The following is a 16,713-nucleotide window of genomic DNA, read 5'->3' on the forward strand; positions in this document are numbered from 1 at the left end:
CAAAGCACAAAATATGTAGAAAATAAGAGTCGATGATCTGTCTAAAATAGAGTGTCCGAAGCAGACCGCTTATATACATGACCCCTGAACCCCCGAATCCCCAGAGAGCCCCACTTCCTTACTCATACCCTCAAGCCTATGGCCGCACCCCAAACCATTAGTATTTAGAGTTCAAAAACCAATTTAATTTAGTTAATAATTTCTAATAGTGTTTGAAGTAAAAAATGAAAAAAGTAAAGATATTTAAAGTATAAAGGAGTCTTAAAAATACATATTTATTTTTTTCTCGGTAACCCGCACCCTATAGCTTTAGGCTATTACTAGGGTATTTCTAAGGTCCCTAATGTGTTTAGTTAACCAATACTATTCCTTTGATAGCTTCGTGGTGCTTGATTGCCTACGTTACTTTTTAACCACCGGCTTTCGAGGTGTAGGTAGATAATAGTGAGGCCGTGGTGTGGCCAATTAGTCCGTGGACGTGTGACAGGATTAAATTCCAAATGGTGGATTCGAAATATGGATCCGGAGTCACGGAATGTTACCCTGGCAGGAAGAGATCCTGTGTGAAGTGCTGAAGGAGAATGTGCTGGCAACGATCACTGCAGTTGTTGCTCCCCTACGCAGATTGCTGGTGATAAGGAACATTCGTCCTATCCACACTGCAGCTCAGATTCCGGCACCTCACTCCCCCGCAACTGGGGTCTTCACCATCAAATACAGAAGAGAATGCACAACCTCAGCAGCCGCCACGCCCGTTGTCTCACCAGCACCATCATAAGCCGGCGCAACTTCCACGACATCAGCACCCACAACTTTGAGCCCAACCAGTCCGTCAAGGATAGTCAGTAGCTCCCTCGACGTCCAACCACCCGGCTCAGCAGTTCCCGTTGCTGCATCATTCATTAATCACATTATCACCCGGTTTTGTTCAACATGACAACTTACCAGGAGCATAAGCAGGATCCAGAACATCAATGTCAACACTGATATAGGTTTTCGCGTCTCCAACCCTGGATTTCAGCCTCTCGATAATCCCGCTGATACCAAAACGGTCAAGATCCCTGGAGGTAACAAAATCAAACCCGCAACGGCGATCATTCTTCATGTCTTTGACTGGGTGGGCAAGAGGTGCCCGGATGCCTGCGTGAATGCTGGAGTTTGTAATAAGCCCCTGTACTTTCCGTCAGTGAGTTTAAAACGTGGTTGTTTTCATGAGACTTACCTCCTCGTGGGCAATGTGGAGGAAGGTTCCGTGGTTTACCGCTCTGGAACTTTTGTCAGCAGATGGGTTCGTTGAAAGAAGGAGAGAAGTGGTCATACCCATAGTCAGAAACATCACCACCCAACACCTTGGGGTTCCAAGTATCTTAATCATGTACAATATCAGTCTTTGACCCAAAACCATGGCAAGGTGACTGGCCGAAACCCACCGATATGAGCATCGAAATGAATAACAGAGAGTTTCCCCCATTTCTTGTACGCTGCCCTCAACGCAGACAGCGTGGTGGTATGATCACCTCCCAAGTTGATAATCCTCGGGACAGGGGACAGGTCCCTAGAAACAGGAGAGCGGGCATTGATGATGTCGTGGCCGGTTTCCAGCTGTTTGAGCGCGACGGTGTTGTCCAGTCTGGTCATTGGGACGTCTCCGCAGTCGACGATTTTGACGTTGCTTTTGAAGACGTTTTCCCCTGGATGTTGTCAGTTGATTGTGCGTCAAGGGTTTGTTGGTGCTGGTGACTGGGCTCACCGGTGTATAAACTCCATGCTGCATCTGCGTAAATGCGCGAGGAGCCAGATCTGATTGCTCCGGGGCCGAAGCGGGCTCCTGGTCGGCCGGTTGTTGCCTGTGGGAAATGGTTAGTTGATGAGGAGTTTTCAGCGGATGGGGCAGCGCTTGCAGTGTCAAATGGTGCACCGAGGACAGCGATGTCATATTTGAGGCTGTCACGCTTTGAGAGACAGGGCAGATATGGAATGTTGGCATAAGTTGTTAAGCCCCATGGTGTGTCTTCATTGCCGAACGTGGGTGCGGTAGATAGGGGGGTTTGGGCGAGGTATCGAAAGTTATTATGGGCTTCCAAGCTGTGAGCGACATTGACCAGGGCGAAGCCAATGGCCAGCCACACCAGGGAATGAACAGTGTCTTGCATATTCAGATTCAATAGAGTTGTTTCAACCTTTCAGTTTGTGATGTGACACAGAGGGCTTGGAGCGGGGATGATGGGGTGTAAGCGAATGGCTACGGGAATGTTCTTGGGGATGACTCTTGAGTGGAGATGGTACGTAAACAAAGCGCTAATCCGACAACTAGAGGGACCAGGTACGGAGTAGATTTCTGTCGTTTATATATTCTTCCCCATCAAATGCATTGAGTAAAATATGGAAAATATAAAGACATGCTTGAAGAGCACTAATCAAGGTTGTTTTGTTGGACACCAACACACCTCAAGACGATTTACGTCATGGTGGCCGGTACAACCCTAACCCATATCAGATCCATGCTGTGGAGACAAACCCACCTTATATGCTGCCTTCAGATTGCACCATTTCCAACCACCAGTCCTACACGATGCAAAACAACCCGCCAAGCCTCCAACCGGTTGGTCAAGAAGCCTTTTGGCAGCTGAGATCCAAAGACAGTTACAACTCCATGCACCGTGGCGCTTTTTACAGCTGATGCCCCGTACTACGGAAGTTAACGCGCGCTAGAACGAGTAACTCGAAGCCTAGAGCGCTCTAGGCCAGGGTTTCTACATCTCGACATCAGTATTGGCCCACAAAAATCGCCGCTTCGACGATGAGCTGAACAATCGGACTAACCGATCTTGGTAGTTCAGCTCCATTCATGATGCATTGTTCGCTGATTCCCTCTCGATATGTTGCATCAACGTCACTTCTGCAAACCCCCAGACATAGACAACGAGACGAGATAAATCTCTTCGTAGGGGCCAGTCCCTCTTCCAGTTCACTCGTCCTTCCGTCTCCTTCATCCCAATCTGTTGAGCATATCCCTCTGCATCATGGGCTTCTTTGACTCAATCGCCAACGCCTTTTCCCGCGATGGCATCGCCACCCGCATCCTCGAAAAGGTGCCCGTGGTCGGCTACGGCGTCGCTGGAGTTCAAGCGCTAGCCGGCAACACAGAACATGCCAAACGAGCCCTTGCCACCAGCACCAACAGTCTAATCACCACGGCCGGTGCCGTCGGTGGTATGGTTGTCGGTGGACCAGCTGGTGCCATCGCAGGTGGTGCAGCAGCGTCCACCATCGGCTTGGGAACTGAGTACGCCATCAGCACCACCATCAACGACAAGGACGTCAAGGGCGATGTTGGGGAGGTTACCGTGCAGAGAGTTGTGACCGACATGGCCATCGGTGGTGTTTCTGGCTTGATTGGCGGCGGAGCTGGTGCCACTGCTGCAGGCAAGGCAGCAGGTAAAGCCGCGATTGAGGCCACGGCGTCAACGTTGGCCAAGACTGGCTTTGAGGGTGCTGCCAAGGTCATCATCACCAATGTTGGAAAGAGTGCGGCGGGAGCTGTCACAACCGGTAGTTTGGCATCGCTTGTTCAGGGTGCTAGCAAGTAAGTTTGTGTCTCTTGCGATCTTATTGGTCACACCTCTAACTCATGGGCTTAGAAACGTCTTCAACAACACCCCCAACGTCAAGGAACCCGAGCCCAAGCCACCCAAAGTGAGAAAGGTGACGCAGAACCAAGACGCCAGGGCCAAGGATTTGATCCAGGACCTCAAAGCCTTTGTCCTCCAGTACCCTCTCTACTGGCTCAACGATGCCTACGCGCAAGTTCATCTCTACTGGGAGCCCGTTGTCATTGCCGGCTTGCCTTGGGACCCGGCGAATCAAGCTGTGCAGGGACAGTATCAGGCCTTTCAGCAGAAGAAGACGGGGAACCCAGCGTTGAACGAGAAGCCGTTACGTCAAAAGATCTATGAAGAGCTCAAGCAGATTGTTGATGACCACAACAATGGAGTGCAGCTTGGGGGGAACAAGCAGAAGATTCTGGACATGATTATCAAGAAGGAGCCTGGGGGATTTAATGCAGTTTGGGGTGAGGTTGAGTCGGGGATGAATCTGAGGGATCTGAGGCTGCAGAGCTTCAGCGAGCTGATGATTTTGGAGGTTGAGTTTATGGATTGAGTGTTGAACGAACGGAGGGATTTGCCTGGCGGGCGAGGTTCAAGGTTTGGGATTGTGTTGGCATATCATATCATGTATAAAAGAAGCAGATGGAGGAAGGCCGTGGTGTGGTGACTTGCTCGGAAGCTGTTGATCATACGTCCTTTGGGTGTCAATATCCAACTGCAAATAAACAAGAGAACTAGACTTTCTGGCTCAATAGTGATGACCTTGTAATTCACTTGGACAGATACTAGAAAGAGGTACGTCGACATACGCTGAGGTGGAAGAGGAGTACACCCACTTCAGGTTCGAAGGACACTCTTGGATAGGGAATGGTGAAGCAGCATATTAATGGTTGTGAGTTGTGTGTCAGGAGATTGATGCAATCACGCGTGTTTTAACCAGACGTAAGTCTTGAAGAAGCTGTCACGGAGTGATGTTTAATGGCCACCTACCTTATACAGACACAAGTCACAGTGGAGTCAGGGCTGGCTGGGGGTTGGCTTTACAGGTGGATTATGTGCTTTTATGCTCGTACATGAAATGACTGAAAGCTATCCAAGTGACTGTACCAACCCCTTTCAACACAAGTCCATCACCACCTCGAATCCTCTCCATGTCTCTCATCCTTCATGGAAACTCGTTATCCATCCAGGTCTTGAAGTTGGCGCACATTTCGTCCGTCCAGAGGGGGTGCGCCGGGTCTGGGTTCTGCTGAGTCCAGGGGGGCATTTGCTTCGGCATAGACTTGTTTTTCACGCGCACATAGATCTTGGTGGCGTTGTCGGCCACGTCATCCTTGTTGCTCAGATCGAAGCCACCAGCGTTGAGCATGCAATCCACGTCGCTCGGGAGGAAGTAATCCTTGATGGTGCCTTCCCAGGTAACAGGAGCGGCGGTTGCTGTTGGCTCAGCTTGGGGCTCGCTGGTAGGTGTCAGCCGTGGTGCTTGTTGATGAGACGTGCAGATCAGATCGAACTTACACTGGGGGGTTTGTCTCTGGGTTCGTTTCTGAGGCCATGATGCTTTGGATGAGGGCTTTTTGGAATGATAGCTGTTGATGGGGATGTGTTCTTTGTCTCGGTGTGTGGAGAGATTCAAGTCTGAGAAATCTGAGAAGCTTCCCTGTTAAAATAGTTGTGGCTGTCTGCACTTTAGTCATAAAATGTGGAGATATGTTCATATTCCGGAGTCAATGCCCCGAGTATCCCTGCTGGATTAGAGTGAACTGAGGCTGGCTGAGAGAGAATGGTCTGAGAACATCACAGCGTGCAGCGAAGGCCTAGATTCCTCTGGGCCACTGTTGGCCTGGAAGTTGACGCTAGAAGTTGATGTCGGCACACGATAGTAGAAGTCCACAGAGACATGATAGGGCGCTGCATGGCATAGTGGGCCGGGTGAAACGAAAAAGGCATAGCATCTTGTCTTGTGTCTAGCTGAGTGTCGGGGCACTCCCGTGACTGGTGAGTTGACGGATTTGGTTTATCACCGGAGTTTATGGCAATAGTTATCGGGAGCCTTAAACTGCTTTCGTCAGCGGTAATGCCCCCTCTCTCAGTGGCTGTCGTGAGACAAGCTGAACATGCAGGGCCGCCCAATCAGAGCTTGACGGGGCATCATACCGACACCAGCAAAGAGCATCTAGATTACATGTGCTCAATTTTTGTTAATTGAGCAGGATTGAAGCGGGCTTTCTCATCATTGTGATAGCGACATGAATCTACAGGAACCAACAAAAGTAGGTAACGTACGTTATCAGTGAGTGAGGCATATCAGTGAGTGAGGCATATCAGTGAGTGGGGCACTTTCGACGCGACGCGACATCTTTATACTTAACAACCACTTTTCTCTACCATCAAAGATGCCCTCTACTTCAAAAGAAAGCCAATAATCTTGGCTCTCCAGGCTCTTCAAAATGACGAAAAGCTAAGCATACGGGCTGCGGCTAAGGCCTATGGAGTCTCCCAGGCAACGCTAGGGCGCCGACGTGCTGGCAAGTCTGTACAATGCGATACTATACCTAAGTCGAAAAAGCTTACTTAATTAAAAGAGAAGGCTGTTATATACTATATTATTAGGCTATTTACCTAAGCTTTTTTACCGGAATTGAGTAATATAAAAGATATAAGTAACTAACTACTATACGCCCGTAACGCACCTCCTATCGGTAAGCTCCAGGTATACCGATTCGTTAAACGTTAATTAAAATTCCGGATATATTTTATATATAAATACGATTACTAAAAAGCTAAGTATAAGAATTTAAAGGTTATTATGGAGTGGTTTATATTTATACGGAATAATAAAATTAAATATAGTATTATGAATAATAATATTTATAATTTTGATAAAATTAGATTTATAATAGATATTATCTTCCTAGGTATAATAATTATTAAAGGACTTTAATAAAGTAAAAATTAGTTTAATTTAATAACCATAAATTAGTAACGGTAATCTAGGAAATTAATATTTTTAGTTAAGCTATTTCTCCGTTTATTATTTTAACTATATACTAAATATAATTTACTATTTGTTTAATATATTATGATTACTAATAATAATTAAAATGTTAACTTAATAAGTTTAAATTAAATTAAATATTTAACCAGGTTTTTGTCCAGTGATAGGGTTTACTTGGTGCTTGCCTAGCTAGTCGGCCTTTGCCTTCCGATCCAACCCTGATAGGTACACACCTACTTATGAATTATGAATAAATAAAATGACTTTTGCGGCCGATATGTCCTTATGATACTCACAGTTACTGCATCTTATCTCTGTTGGGCAACAGCCTTTTGATCCCAATGAGGGAGAGCCACACCACAACTCTATACTGGGCTCAATTTTGCAATCGGAAACCGGCAAGATCCGAGCAAGGAGAGAAGTTGGTGACTCTCCTGGGGAGAATCGAGTGTTATCGACTCCTCGCTCTAGACCACCTCAGCCGGGAGGACCTCCCCAAATTGGCACGAGCACAATGTGACCAGACCCAATATCACCCAGCTCCTTGATAGTGCGACACGCCGACAATCGGATTCCGACTCATGCATGGCCGGACGCGAGGTCTTGAATTGGGTAGAGTCCAATTCTGTTTCCAATAGTTAAGGATTCTGCTACAGCTACGCTAACCGTTCCGGCCTTGGCCGCCCGTTCTGGCTGGCTGAATGTACGGCGGGAGCAGAGCTGACAAACGCACATGGCTAGCTCACCGGGTTCAGCTGGTTGTTTGGGTCATGGCTGACCCTCTTGATGGGCGCGTAAGTCAACACCGTCGACATGCACGGTGCGCCTCAGGGACATGATGGAGATATCAGACGCGACATGAAATGACCAGCCACATTGTTTTATATGATCTCTCGCCCGGCTCCCGCTGTCAGGATTGAGCTGTCAGCAAGATCACAACATTCGACGCAGCACAACTTGACCACAATGGGGAGTTTCTGGGTGCTTGTCGCCCGTCTCCTTGGGGTCACGACTCTATCAACGTATGAGGGACTGGACCGCTCTCAATCACCTTTGCAGCTCACAGATTCACATTCGCACGTTGAGACCAGCTTGGTACCTACCACAGCCAAAGATCCTCTCCACTTCAGACCACCAGGCCACCGACAAGACAAAGGTAATGGTTTCGACTTCAAATGCGATTACCGCAAGATGGTTGGATGGGAAAAATGCTCGACTCCTGAAGATCGCTCATGCTGGCTCGTCAACAAGAAGACAGGAGAAAGATTCGACATCAACAGCGACTATGAGAATTATTATCCAACCGGTAAAACACGCGAGTACTTCATCACTGTCGACAAGTGGAACATCACCGCCGACGGCTACACATTTTATGGAGCGACAGTCTTCAATGAAACGTACCCAGGGCCTTGGATCCAAGCATGCTGGGGCGATACTGTCAAGGTCCATGTCCGTAATCTCAATCCGGACCGCGGCACCAGCATTCATTGGCACGGCATTAGGCAGCTCAACACCATGCACATGGACGGTGTGAATGGAATCACCCAGTGCCCCATCGCACCAGGGAGCACTTTCACCTATGAGTGGAAGGTGATGCAATATGGCTCCTCATGGTATCACTCCCATTACAGTGAACAGTATGGTGACGGGGCAGTCGGACCAATTGTACGCAACCTTTTCGCTCAAAGTACATCCGGGTATATCACTGACGACTGATGGCAGACTCTTCATGGCCCCAGCAGCGCCCCCTATGATGAGGCGGCAGACATCCCGCTCCTGATGACAGACTGGAGACATGGCAGCCTATTTCCAGTTGGAAACATGCTTAAGGAAAGATGGATCCAGAGCATCTTGCTGAATGGTATCGGGAACGTGACCAAATTTGGGGCAAGGAAAGTTCAAAACACGAGTGAGATTCCGAAGCCTTACACTCTTACGTTCACAGCGGACAAAGTGTATGAGGATGAGCCGCCCGAGCTCGAGGTTCCGAACTCACGTCCCAAACGATACCTGCTGCGACTCATCAACACCTCGATTGGATCCACCTTTATCTTCTCTATCGACAACCACCTGCTTTCCATTGTCAGTGCTGACTTCGTTCCCATTTACCCCTACCTCAACTCGTCGATCCTGGTTGGAATCGGTCAACGATACAATGTTATTGTCGAAGCAAATCCAAGAAACAACACCAAACAGCCTCTTGACAGCAACGGAAACTACTGGATCAGAACGTGGGTCGCCCAGAACTGCGGTGCTGGTGTGGTCATCAACAAGGACAGCAAGGAGACATACATGCAAACGGGAATTCTGCGTTACAACAAGAGCAGTACGGAGGATCCAGAATCAAAACCATGGACAGATATTTCTATGGCCTGCTCGGATGAGACTGCCACCAGCTTGAGGCCCGTGCTGCCCTGGGTTGTTGATGATCCGATCAATGTCATGTCAACAGAAAGCAAGATTCAGCACATGGCCGTGGTCAGCGGCCCACCGGCTGATCCGATTCCGAGTTTCCCCCAGGCCTCCTATTCTTTCAGAAACGTATCAGGGGGTATCAAGGGCCCCAATCCACTCCAGATCAACTTCAGCGACCCAGTGTTCCTCAACCTGGATAACGACGAGCCATTCAAGAACAAGCTCTGGGAAATCTACCCCGAAGGTCGCCCCAACCAAACCGACTGGGTATGGCTAGCCATCACCGTGGACTATTCTCGTGATGGGGATACCAGTGCCCATCCGATCCACCTGCACGGACATGACTTTGCCATCCTCCAACAGGCCGAAAACACCACCTACGTCCCTGAGAACATCCATCTGAACCTCATCAACCCGCCTCGTCGTGATGTGGTGCTGATGCCTGAGAGCGGCTTCATCATCATTGCCTTCAAGGCTGACAACCCGGGCGCGTGGCTCCTTCATTGCCACATCGCCAGTCATGCCTCCCAAGGTCTGGCCCTGCAGATTCTGGAACGTCAGGCCGATGCTGCTGCCATGTGGCCGAAGGCGAGTCCCGCTGCGCAGACTGCCGCTACGCTGTGCAGTAGTTGGGACTCTTGGGTTGCTGCGTCTTACACGTCCACGCCGACGCCTTTGCCTGATGATTCCGGAATTTGATCCACCATCTATCAACATACGGATCAAGAAGTCAATGTTGGAAATTATTTTGGATTGTTCGTCAGTAACTTAGGTCTCTTCTGTGTATGATTAGCAACAGGATCAGTGACTTCGTTGGCAATTTTAATACGTGCTTTTTTCTGCAATTTGTCTTCATTCGGAGAGCGGTGGGCTGTTTCTGGTAATTGCGCAATTACAGTTTTGACAAACAGGTTTGGGGTATATGAATGAGAGTTGGAGTGTAGTGGTTTTGAGTATTCCGCAGTTAATCCCTATATGCCTAGGTTACGAGAAGTCACCTGCAGTGTCGGCCGGCACCGCCTAGGTTCGAATCCACAGAAAAGCTTTTCCTTCTTCTTTTTTTGTTATCGGAGTTTCCGAGTTGAAGCAGCAAGCTGCTTCAACCAAGACCGGTAGATGCACAGTCGTTTAGATGAACAGAAATCCGAGACCATAACATTGACTGGAAGAATGGGTAGGTGTTTGTTTGTTTTACCTTCACCTGCCCGCTGCTTGCTGTGTGGGATTTGCATCATCTGATCAGCTGCATTGCCATTTCGTCAGCTTCCTGCAGCCTCATTGCAAGCATTTCATTTCAGCCATGCCAAACAAACTGTGCATGGGCCATAAGAGAGTCAAACAGCTGCAGCTCACCTCACAATAACGCAGTAAACCTTTCAAAAATGACGGTCTCTGTCCGAGTCGAAGTGGGGTTTGGGTGGTCGGATCGCGTCCAGACCCCATGCATTTCGCGCCCGTGACGTTGCGAAGAGGGTCAGCATGACGACACATTCAAAATGATGAAGGGGGAAATGGAGGGGATATTAAAATGAACTTTCAGTGGTAAGGTCGCCTTTTGTTCCTTCATCGCTCGAACTCATCTTCCACCCACCTCTGCAGACGAAACCTCCATCCATCAACCAACACAATGAGCAGCCACCACGAGAAAGCCCCCCAGAAGAAGGGTTCCACTCAGCCTCACAAGCACCACGAGCATCATGAGACAGGGTATACAGATGAAGCGGCTGTCGAGTGTCACGATTTGATTGATCGTGCCGAGGAAGAGGCCCACGTATGTTCTTGGCTCTTTTGTTAGAATCCGAGACATGGCTAACAGGCAGCCCCAAAGCTTCACGAGCCCGGATCCATGTACGAGCCAACAACTCACCCCGAGAAGGTCCACCTGGCGAATACTAGCTCTTCGGGAAAGAAGAGCTCCTCGTCAAGCATGCCGTCCTCGGGCAGCAAAACGAAGAAGTCCGGTTTGGAAGGATCCAGCAGCAGCACAAAGGAGAGCATGAAAGAAGGCATGGGGTCGATGAAGGAGAGCATGAAGGAGGGTATGGGCTCCATGAAGGATACCATGAAGGATGCCATGGGCAAGAAGAAATAGATTGGGTATATTCCATTCACACGGGAACTTGCGGAGGTTTGGACATGGTCAAAGTGAATTACCCAATGCCAATCGAATCTATTCCCTCTTGCTGTTATCAATTTATGAAGACACTTGTCATACCTTCTCATGTAATCTACACCATTCACTATACCAATGTGAGGGTCGTTTTGTAGTTTTCGTCCGTGATTTCAGCAAGAAAATCGTCAAACTTCCAAAACTCGAGCTCCTCTTCCTCCTCAGAATCGGGCTGTGGGTCAGATTCGGTGACCCTCACGGACCCAATTCTTTCACACGTCTTTAGGTCACTTGGACACTGTGCCAGGATGAGAAACTCAATAGCCCTGTTTGCTTCATCCACACCCAAGCAGAGCGCTAGCACAGTCACCTGAGGTCTGAACTCCTCCTCTCCTGGCATCTCCCCCTCTCTGGCTCGCTGGATAGACCACTGCACTTCCCCGGCTGCGTCCACAATCTGAACCCTGACAAGCTTGGTGTCGTGACGAACCATGGCGTACCTCCTGGCAATTCTGATGCTGCTCTTGAATCTGACGTCATATTCGAATCCCTCCGCGGTGTCATCACTGTCCATCAGGGTGGCCGAATGCACATAACCACTGACGGTCAAACTGGCAGCGTTGATCTCCCCAAGGGGATCTTGACCTTTCGGCTCGACAGAGTACTCCAGCACCTCGACATATCCAGTTAGATAGTCTTCGGGGTCCATGGATATCGGAGAATCTAGAGAAGCCCAGGAGAAAGAGGGCGCTCTGTAGGTGTCGGGACACGCCCAGACATCGTTCACTTCGCGAGCTACCCAGTTCAGGCTGCGTGTCAGATCTTTTATCCAGATCCCACCAACGTAAGGGGCACCAGTGGTGTTCTGGATTTCACGGGCCAGACCTGCGATCGCGGGCAGCTTGTCCTTCTGATAGGTGAGAGCTCTGCGGCTATAGCCGGAGATCATTTCAGCCCAGAAAGCAAACGCATCGTCTTGCATGGTGAGGGTGGGAGGTCGGGGACGTAGGCTGCCTCCACTGTCGGGATCAAGTGGTCCGCACTGGCAACCCATGGTGGTCTTGCAGAGCCATTGTACCTCTCTGCTGGAAAAGCCTATGAACCGGCGAGAGAGTACCTGCTCCTGAAAGCACCATCCTCTTGTTTGCACTGGATCCAAGAAGTCATCAAAGTTGCCGACACCCGGCCACGGGTTATCGCGGTCCAAACTCTGGGGATGCAAGCCACTTTTCACTCCCTCTTTCCCAACCAGCAGAAACGTTTCACCATCCTCACCAGCCAACTCCCAGGTCACCACCGGTGGATTTCTTTTCCAGTGAAGAAACCCCTCCGTCACCGTAGACGCAGACAAGGCAGCGAGAGTAACCCGTGCATTCCCGTACACCTCTGCCATCCTGCCAGCTTCTTGCTCCCACTCAGCTGTGTCGTCTTGGATGATGCAGATTGCATCAATCCAGATGTGCTCCATCCCCAACTGGCGTGTGACATCTACAGCGTCTTGAAGTGTCTGCGGCAGGGTTTCAAGGTCAAACCCTTCTCTCAACTCGTCGATGTTGTCTAGGGTAGTTCTGAAGAGACCGTCCGAGCCCCAGCAGTAGCTTAAAGCGACGTATTCAACGTCGCCAATGTCGTCACTGTCCACGAGTTGGAGCTGATCAGCACCTTCGGCGCAGTAGATGAGGCGTGTTGGCTGGAGATCTGAGGTGCGCTGGGAACATTTAGGGTGGTTTTCTTCACACTCTTCAAGACATCTTCTTGTGAATTCGATTGGATCCTCGGTGGTGAGTCCTGGCTGGTCACGACCTTCATCAGGTTCGTAGTCTACAAAAATATTATCAGAATTAGACAATTGTTTGTTTGATGAGGAAGAGCAAATGGGAGATATACCGAGCTTGACATAAACCTGCAGGGCATACCCGCCGGAGAAGTCGAAATAGAACCGGTTCTGTCTTTTATCTAGACGCACCCATGCTTCAAGGTCGTCGGTTGAGCCTAGATCAGGGTGAATTGATGTCGCGGTGCTACAAATGAACTGGCAAATCTCGCAGTCTGTGTCGGATTCCCAGACCCATTTGTATTGGCTACCGGGAGAGAACTCTGGGTCCTCTGGGATGAGGTTGCGGCAGCTGTCGCACATGGTGTTTAACTTGCCGTTGCCGGTGTGCGAGAAATTAATTACTTGGGACTTTGATTGAGGAAGATAAGAAGAAAAACTGTCGATGATATAACTGGCGTTTGAGGGCAGTGGTCCGCGTGCGAAGGAGGTTGGGCAAAGTCCGCTGGTCGTTCTTTGGCAAGTTGGGACTTTATAGGATTCATGAGGCGAGAATATCACCAACAAAAACCAGGGGTTGGTGGTTGGCGACATGGCGCCATGTGTGTTGGTGCACGGTCTCATTGTTCAACCTAAGTCATGCTATTGGCTCTGTAATACATGTGGTAGAATCAGGGCTGCGGTAAGGCTTGGCGATTGTATGACGTGCTCCTATCTTCCACTAGGCCTTGAACCTCATATTGTCCGGTACGATAAGCATTGAAAGTTCTTTGCGCTTATTAGGTGGGGACCAGCTGTCTCTAACCGACTTTCTCGAAGTTAAATATCTTCATCGAGTTCTTTGGGGATGTAAATCGAGGTTTTCAAGTATGCAACTTACGGTGTAACACACATATTTTGGTCAAGAGGAGACCTTACCATACATAATTTATTTTGGAGCTACATCAAGATTAATGGCGCTATGTAAAATAAATCAGACCAAGGCAATGGAGGTTTGTTCGTATGTCAAACTCACAGAGTTGCTTAGGCCAAGCAACGCAAGCAACAAAGCCCAATCAATCAATGACCATCGAAGCAAAAGGCCTGCGGTCATCAACGGGCTGTGGAATTCCTCAGAAAGAGTCTTGGTGGGCATTAAAAATTGTAAGAACGACAGGTGCTCTGTAGATGTATATTACAGGTTTTATTTTCAACAAATCGCCACATGGCTGGCGGTCTTGAGCGGTGGTCCCAGTTAACCCATAGCATCCATGTTAGGATGGAATTACCTGCAGCGCTGGCACCGACACTGCCTAGGCTCGAGCCCACAGATTATCATCTCTTTGTGCCTTCTAAGTAAATGATGGGTCGGAACAGTTGTGCCAGTGGCTCTTTCCGCAAACTGGTTGTTGCTTGGAAGACGACTCCTTAGCTTGACGGAGGAAGGAACGATGGAGATATCTGCCCAAAATATTGCCCCACACACAATACAGATAGAATGTTTTTATTTTTGCCTTGTAGTTCTCGTGACCCCGTGGTTTCTTTTTTTTCTTCTTTTTTTTTTCAAATCTCTCCCAGGCGCACTGCTTCCTCTTACACGCGCCCTTTTCCCGCTCCCAAACGGCCTTCTTTTTATCCCAGCTACCACAGCAATCTATTTGTACTGACGATCCCAGCTTAGCAGTATTCACCATGTCCGCCTCTCTCGCCAAGCATGCCGAAAGCTTTGATCTCTGTTCCCTTTGGCCTGGTTTTGGGGACCGCAGAGTGTGGGTGAAAAAGGAGCTTGGCGACTTTTTTCAGAGTCCGGGGTTTTTGCGCCCATGTGATAGTCAAGACACTTTGATACTTCGGAATCTGGCGCTCGTGTTTCGGTGCCTATACTGGTTTGTTAATGTTCGGGGTAGCGAGAGCACAAGTATTCAAAGGTGGTTGCCCATGCACTGGGCAACCCGCGCCTCTATGCAGGTTTGAAGGGCATTGAGAGAAACTTTCTTGCCCTCAGGGCTGACTATCTCGATAAAAAGGAGGGTCCGGCATACACTGAAGATTTAACCGATGATCAAGAACTCCTCCTCGAGTTGGTTGACGGCTTATCAGAGGTGGAAGACGTTGACCCGTCACTTGGCGCATTATATCGACATGCCGACTGCCGCGAAAGATGGCATTTGTTCCTCCAGCATGTTAAAGACACCGGCAACCTCAGGGCTTGGCTCACAGATCCTGATATGACCTTTGGGGAGACTAGCAACGATGCGGTTATGCAAAGCACGAAAGCCAATGTGAATATCGTCGATACGGATATGGACTCAGAGTCTGAAGATAGCGGCGCTATCATTGAGGGCCCCAATGCCAACAAAGGTATGAGAAATGTCCTCAGTGTTTTAGTTATGTCAGTGCAATAGGCTATAGCTACCATGACTCACTTCCAGGTCACAATACTGCGACATGGATCCCGTACAACCCCGATGTTGCGAGACTCGCGGATGGGCTGGCAGATGCTATGCCAGCTATCTTGCAACATTTCGCGGACTTCGACGTCACCGCTAATGTCCTTCCAGACATATTCACGAGGCTTCGCGTTGCAGTGCGTGATGATCACGAGTTTCTGCAACGGTTTGCCACCGCAGCCCAGACAGAGTTTCGGATTGAGGAGGAAGACTCGGACTCGGATGACACTCTGTTTGTTACCCAGTGAGACTTTCTCTCGTTTGTTTTCTGGTACACAGTGCTTTCTCTTGTACCAAAAAAGGACAGTCATGCAATAGCGTGACATATTGTGGTGTCTCTGCCGCACGTCAACTTCGTTGTTTAAGGGTTTCATGATTGCTAACTTATATGACATAGGCATCAGATTCCGCAGTTCTGGTTCGTGGTTTGTCTTTAACATGGGAAGAATACTGTTTGAGAGAAGTTCGAGTTGGAAAGCATGTCGGCAGGTTGTATCATGAGGAGGATAAGGTACCTAGTTAGCTTTGATATGCACGTGGGTCTCGTGATTACTAAGGGAGGTTCCTAATCCAATTAAAAATTACACATTTGGCTGCTGAATCGTCTGATGCCTTGTGAGTGATCAGCGAATGTTGCAAACCTAACCCAGATCAACCCCCAGGAACAGGGCAACGACAAGACTATCATGACGCGTAACCACCATTTCGCCTACCCCCACTGTCGATCCAATAGACTGACCTGGCCGGAATAGATAGATGTAGAACTGCGGCAACCGATCTACTTGAAAAGTCCACAAAGTCCTTATCTACGAAGCAGTCCATGAGCTTGGCATTTCCCGCATGCGCATGCAATTCAACCTACAGGCATTAAGGGTGGGAAGTCACCTTACAGCTGATAATACCGAGTCTCGTAGCTGTACCATTCCGTTTCAACACTCCATTATCAATCACCAATTCTCAAGGGTGGGATAGCTGTCACAGTGTGTGCCTTGGAGCAGTAATATTCGCCCTCCAACAACGCAGCTGATAGTAGAGGGACAACATCAAAATACCAACGATATGAAGAGATGTGTGGGTTTCTCGCTAGTCAGCCAGCCCTGCCAAGGAGTAGCATAGGGCGGTGAATCTTCTGGAAAGCCAGGCATCCATCAGCTTGGTAGGACTGTTTAAATTAGCAAGCTGAATACCATCGCTCGGAGCGGTCATGTCCGGTTTAAACGAGGCAGATTCGTGAACCCTCTCATTCTAAAACTAGAGACCAGTTTACTAAGGCGTCCTTATGCGAGTCGCTATTGACTATCAGAGGAAACCATCACGACGGTGGCTTACTCTTCCTAATGATGCCGCGATTCTGGAAGGGCCGCAGGCTAGATCAATAA

At 49.0% G+C, this 16,713-nt stretch overlaps 7 protein-coding genes across 7 annotated transcripts; 4 read left to right on the forward strand and 3 right to left on the reverse strand.

The window, feature by feature from the left end:
* Positions 1-253: 253 nt before the first annotated feature.
* Positions 254-2,390, reverse strand: QC761_116450 (uncharacterized protein). The gene is made up of 8 exons (XM_062874914.1): positions 1,902-2,390; positions 1,751-1,847; positions 1,431-1,691; positions 1,321-1,366; positions 1,223-1,265; positions 946-1,171; positions 407-890; positions 254-340 (listed from the first exon to the last, which is right to left on the reverse strand). The coding sequence occupies exons 1-7, from the start codon at positions 2,151-2,153 to the stop codon at positions 682-684; spliced, it is 1,134 nt and encodes a 377-aa protein (XP_062738122.1). The 5' UTR covers positions 2,154-2,390; the 3' UTR covers positions 254-340; positions 407-681.
* A 177-nt stretch (positions 2,391-2,567) lies between these two features.
* QC761_116455 (uncharacterized protein) lies at positions 2,568-4,360 on the forward strand. Its single transcript, XM_062874915.1, has 2 exons — positions 2,568-3,586; positions 3,642-4,360. The coding sequence occupies exons 1-2, from the start codon at positions 3,024-3,026 to the stop codon at positions 4,159-4,161; spliced, it is 1,083 nt and encodes a 360-aa protein (XP_062738123.1). The 5' UTR covers positions 2,568-3,023; the 3' UTR covers positions 4,162-4,360.
* A 277-nt stretch (positions 4,361-4,637) lies between these two features.
* Positions 4,638-5,824, reverse strand: QC761_116458 (uncharacterized protein). Its single transcript, XM_062874916.1, has 2 exons — positions 5,127-5,824; positions 4,638-5,068 (listed from the first exon to the last, which is right to left on the reverse strand). The coding sequence occupies exons 1-2, from the start codon at positions 5,324-5,326 to the stop codon at positions 4,774-4,776; spliced, it is 495 nt and encodes a 164-aa protein (XP_062738124.1). The 5' UTR covers positions 5,327-5,824; the 3' UTR covers positions 4,638-4,773.
* Positions 5,825-7,572: 1,748 nt separating this feature from the next.
* Positions 7,573-9,720, forward strand: QC761_0018400 (uncharacterized protein; the record flags this gene model as incomplete). The annotated part of the gene is made up of 2 exons (XM_062872045.1): positions 7,573-8,271; positions 8,329-9,720. 2 exons carry the CDS (start codon positions 7,573-7,575, stop codon positions 9,718-9,720), a joined length of 2,091 nt encoding a protein of 696 aa, XP_062738125.1.
* Positions 9,721-10,166: 446 nt separating this feature from the next.
* On the forward strand, positions 10,167-11,248 carry QC761_116480 (uncharacterized protein). Its single transcript, XM_062874917.1, has 3 exons — positions 10,167-10,195; positions 10,285-10,792; positions 10,850-11,248. Exons 2-3 carry the CDS (start codon positions 10,649-10,651, stop codon positions 11,111-11,113), a joined length of 408 nt encoding a protein of 135 aa, XP_062738126.1. The 5' UTR covers positions 10,167-10,195; positions 10,285-10,648; the 3' UTR covers positions 11,114-11,248.
* A 13-nt stretch (positions 11,249-11,261) lies between these two features.
* On the reverse strand, positions 11,262-13,499 carry QC761_116490 (uncharacterized protein; the record flags this gene model as incomplete). Its single annotated transcript, XM_062874918.1, has 1 exon — positions 11,262-13,499. The coding sequence occupies one exon, from the start codon at positions 13,497-13,499 to the stop codon at positions 11,262-11,264; it is 2,238 nt and encodes a 745-aa protein (XP_062738127.1).
* A 1,077-nt stretch (positions 13,500-14,576) lies between these two features.
* QC761_116493 (uncharacterized protein) lies at positions 14,577-14,858 on the forward strand (the record flags this gene model as incomplete). Its single annotated transcript, XM_062874919.1, has 1 exon — positions 14,577-14,858. One exon carries the CDS (start codon positions 14,577-14,579, stop codon positions 14,856-14,858), a length of 282 nt encoding a protein of 93 aa, XP_062738128.1.
* Positions 14,859-16,713: the final 1,855 nt, after the last annotated feature.

This window comes from Podospora bellae-mahoneyi (assembly GCF_035222275.1).
Source record: "Podospora bellae-mahoneyi strain CBS 112042 chromosome 1 map unlocalized CBS112042p_1, whole genome shotgun sequence".
NCBI classification, from domain to species: domain Eukaryota; kingdom Fungi; phylum Ascomycota; class Sordariomycetes; order Sordariales; family Podosporaceae; genus Podospora; species Podospora bellae-mahoneyi.

What these genes read in the sequence shown, in the direction of transcription:
- QC761_116458 (XM_062874916.1), bottom strand. Translation starts at nt 5,326, where the DNA reads ATGAACATATCTCCACATTTTATGACTAAAGTGCAGACAGCCACAACT. An exon ending in CCAGAGACAAACCCCCCAGT is followed by an intron (nt 5,069 to 5,126) that starts GTAAGTTCGATC and finishes GACACCTACCAG; the next exon opens with CGAGCCCCAAGCTGAGCCAA.
- QC761_116480 (XM_062874917.1), top strand. Translation starts at nt 10,649, where the DNA reads ATGAGCAGCCACCACGAGAAAGCCCCCCAGAAGAAGGGTTCCACTCAG. An exon ending in GTGCCGAGGAAGAGGCCCAC is followed by an intron (nt 10,793 to 10,849) that starts GTATGTTCTTGG and finishes GCAGCCCCAAAG; the next exon opens with CTTCACGAGCCCGGATCCAT.
- QC761_116450 (XM_062874914.1), bottom strand. Translation starts at nt 2,153, where the DNA reads ATGCAAGACACTGTTCATTCCCTGGTGTGGCTGGCCATTGGCTTCGCC. An exon ending in TCGGTGCACCATTTGACACT is followed by an intron (nt 1,848 to 1,901) that starts GCAAGCGCTGCC and finishes CATTTCCCACAG; the next exon opens with GCAACAACCGGCCGACCAGG. An exon ending in TCATTTCGATGCTCATATCG is followed by an intron (nt 1,367 to 1,430) that starts GTGGGTTTCGGC and finishes TACATGATTAAG; the next exon opens with ATACTTGGAACCCCAAGGTG.
- QC761_116455 (XM_062874915.1), top strand. Translation starts at nt 3,024, where the DNA reads ATGGGCTTCTTTGACTCAATCGCCAACGCCTTTTCCCGCGATGGCATC. An exon ending in CTTGTTCAGGGTGCTAGCAA is followed by an intron (nt 3,587 to 3,641) that starts GTAAGTTTGTGT and finishes TCATGGGCTTAG; the next exon opens with AAACGTCTTCAACAACACCC.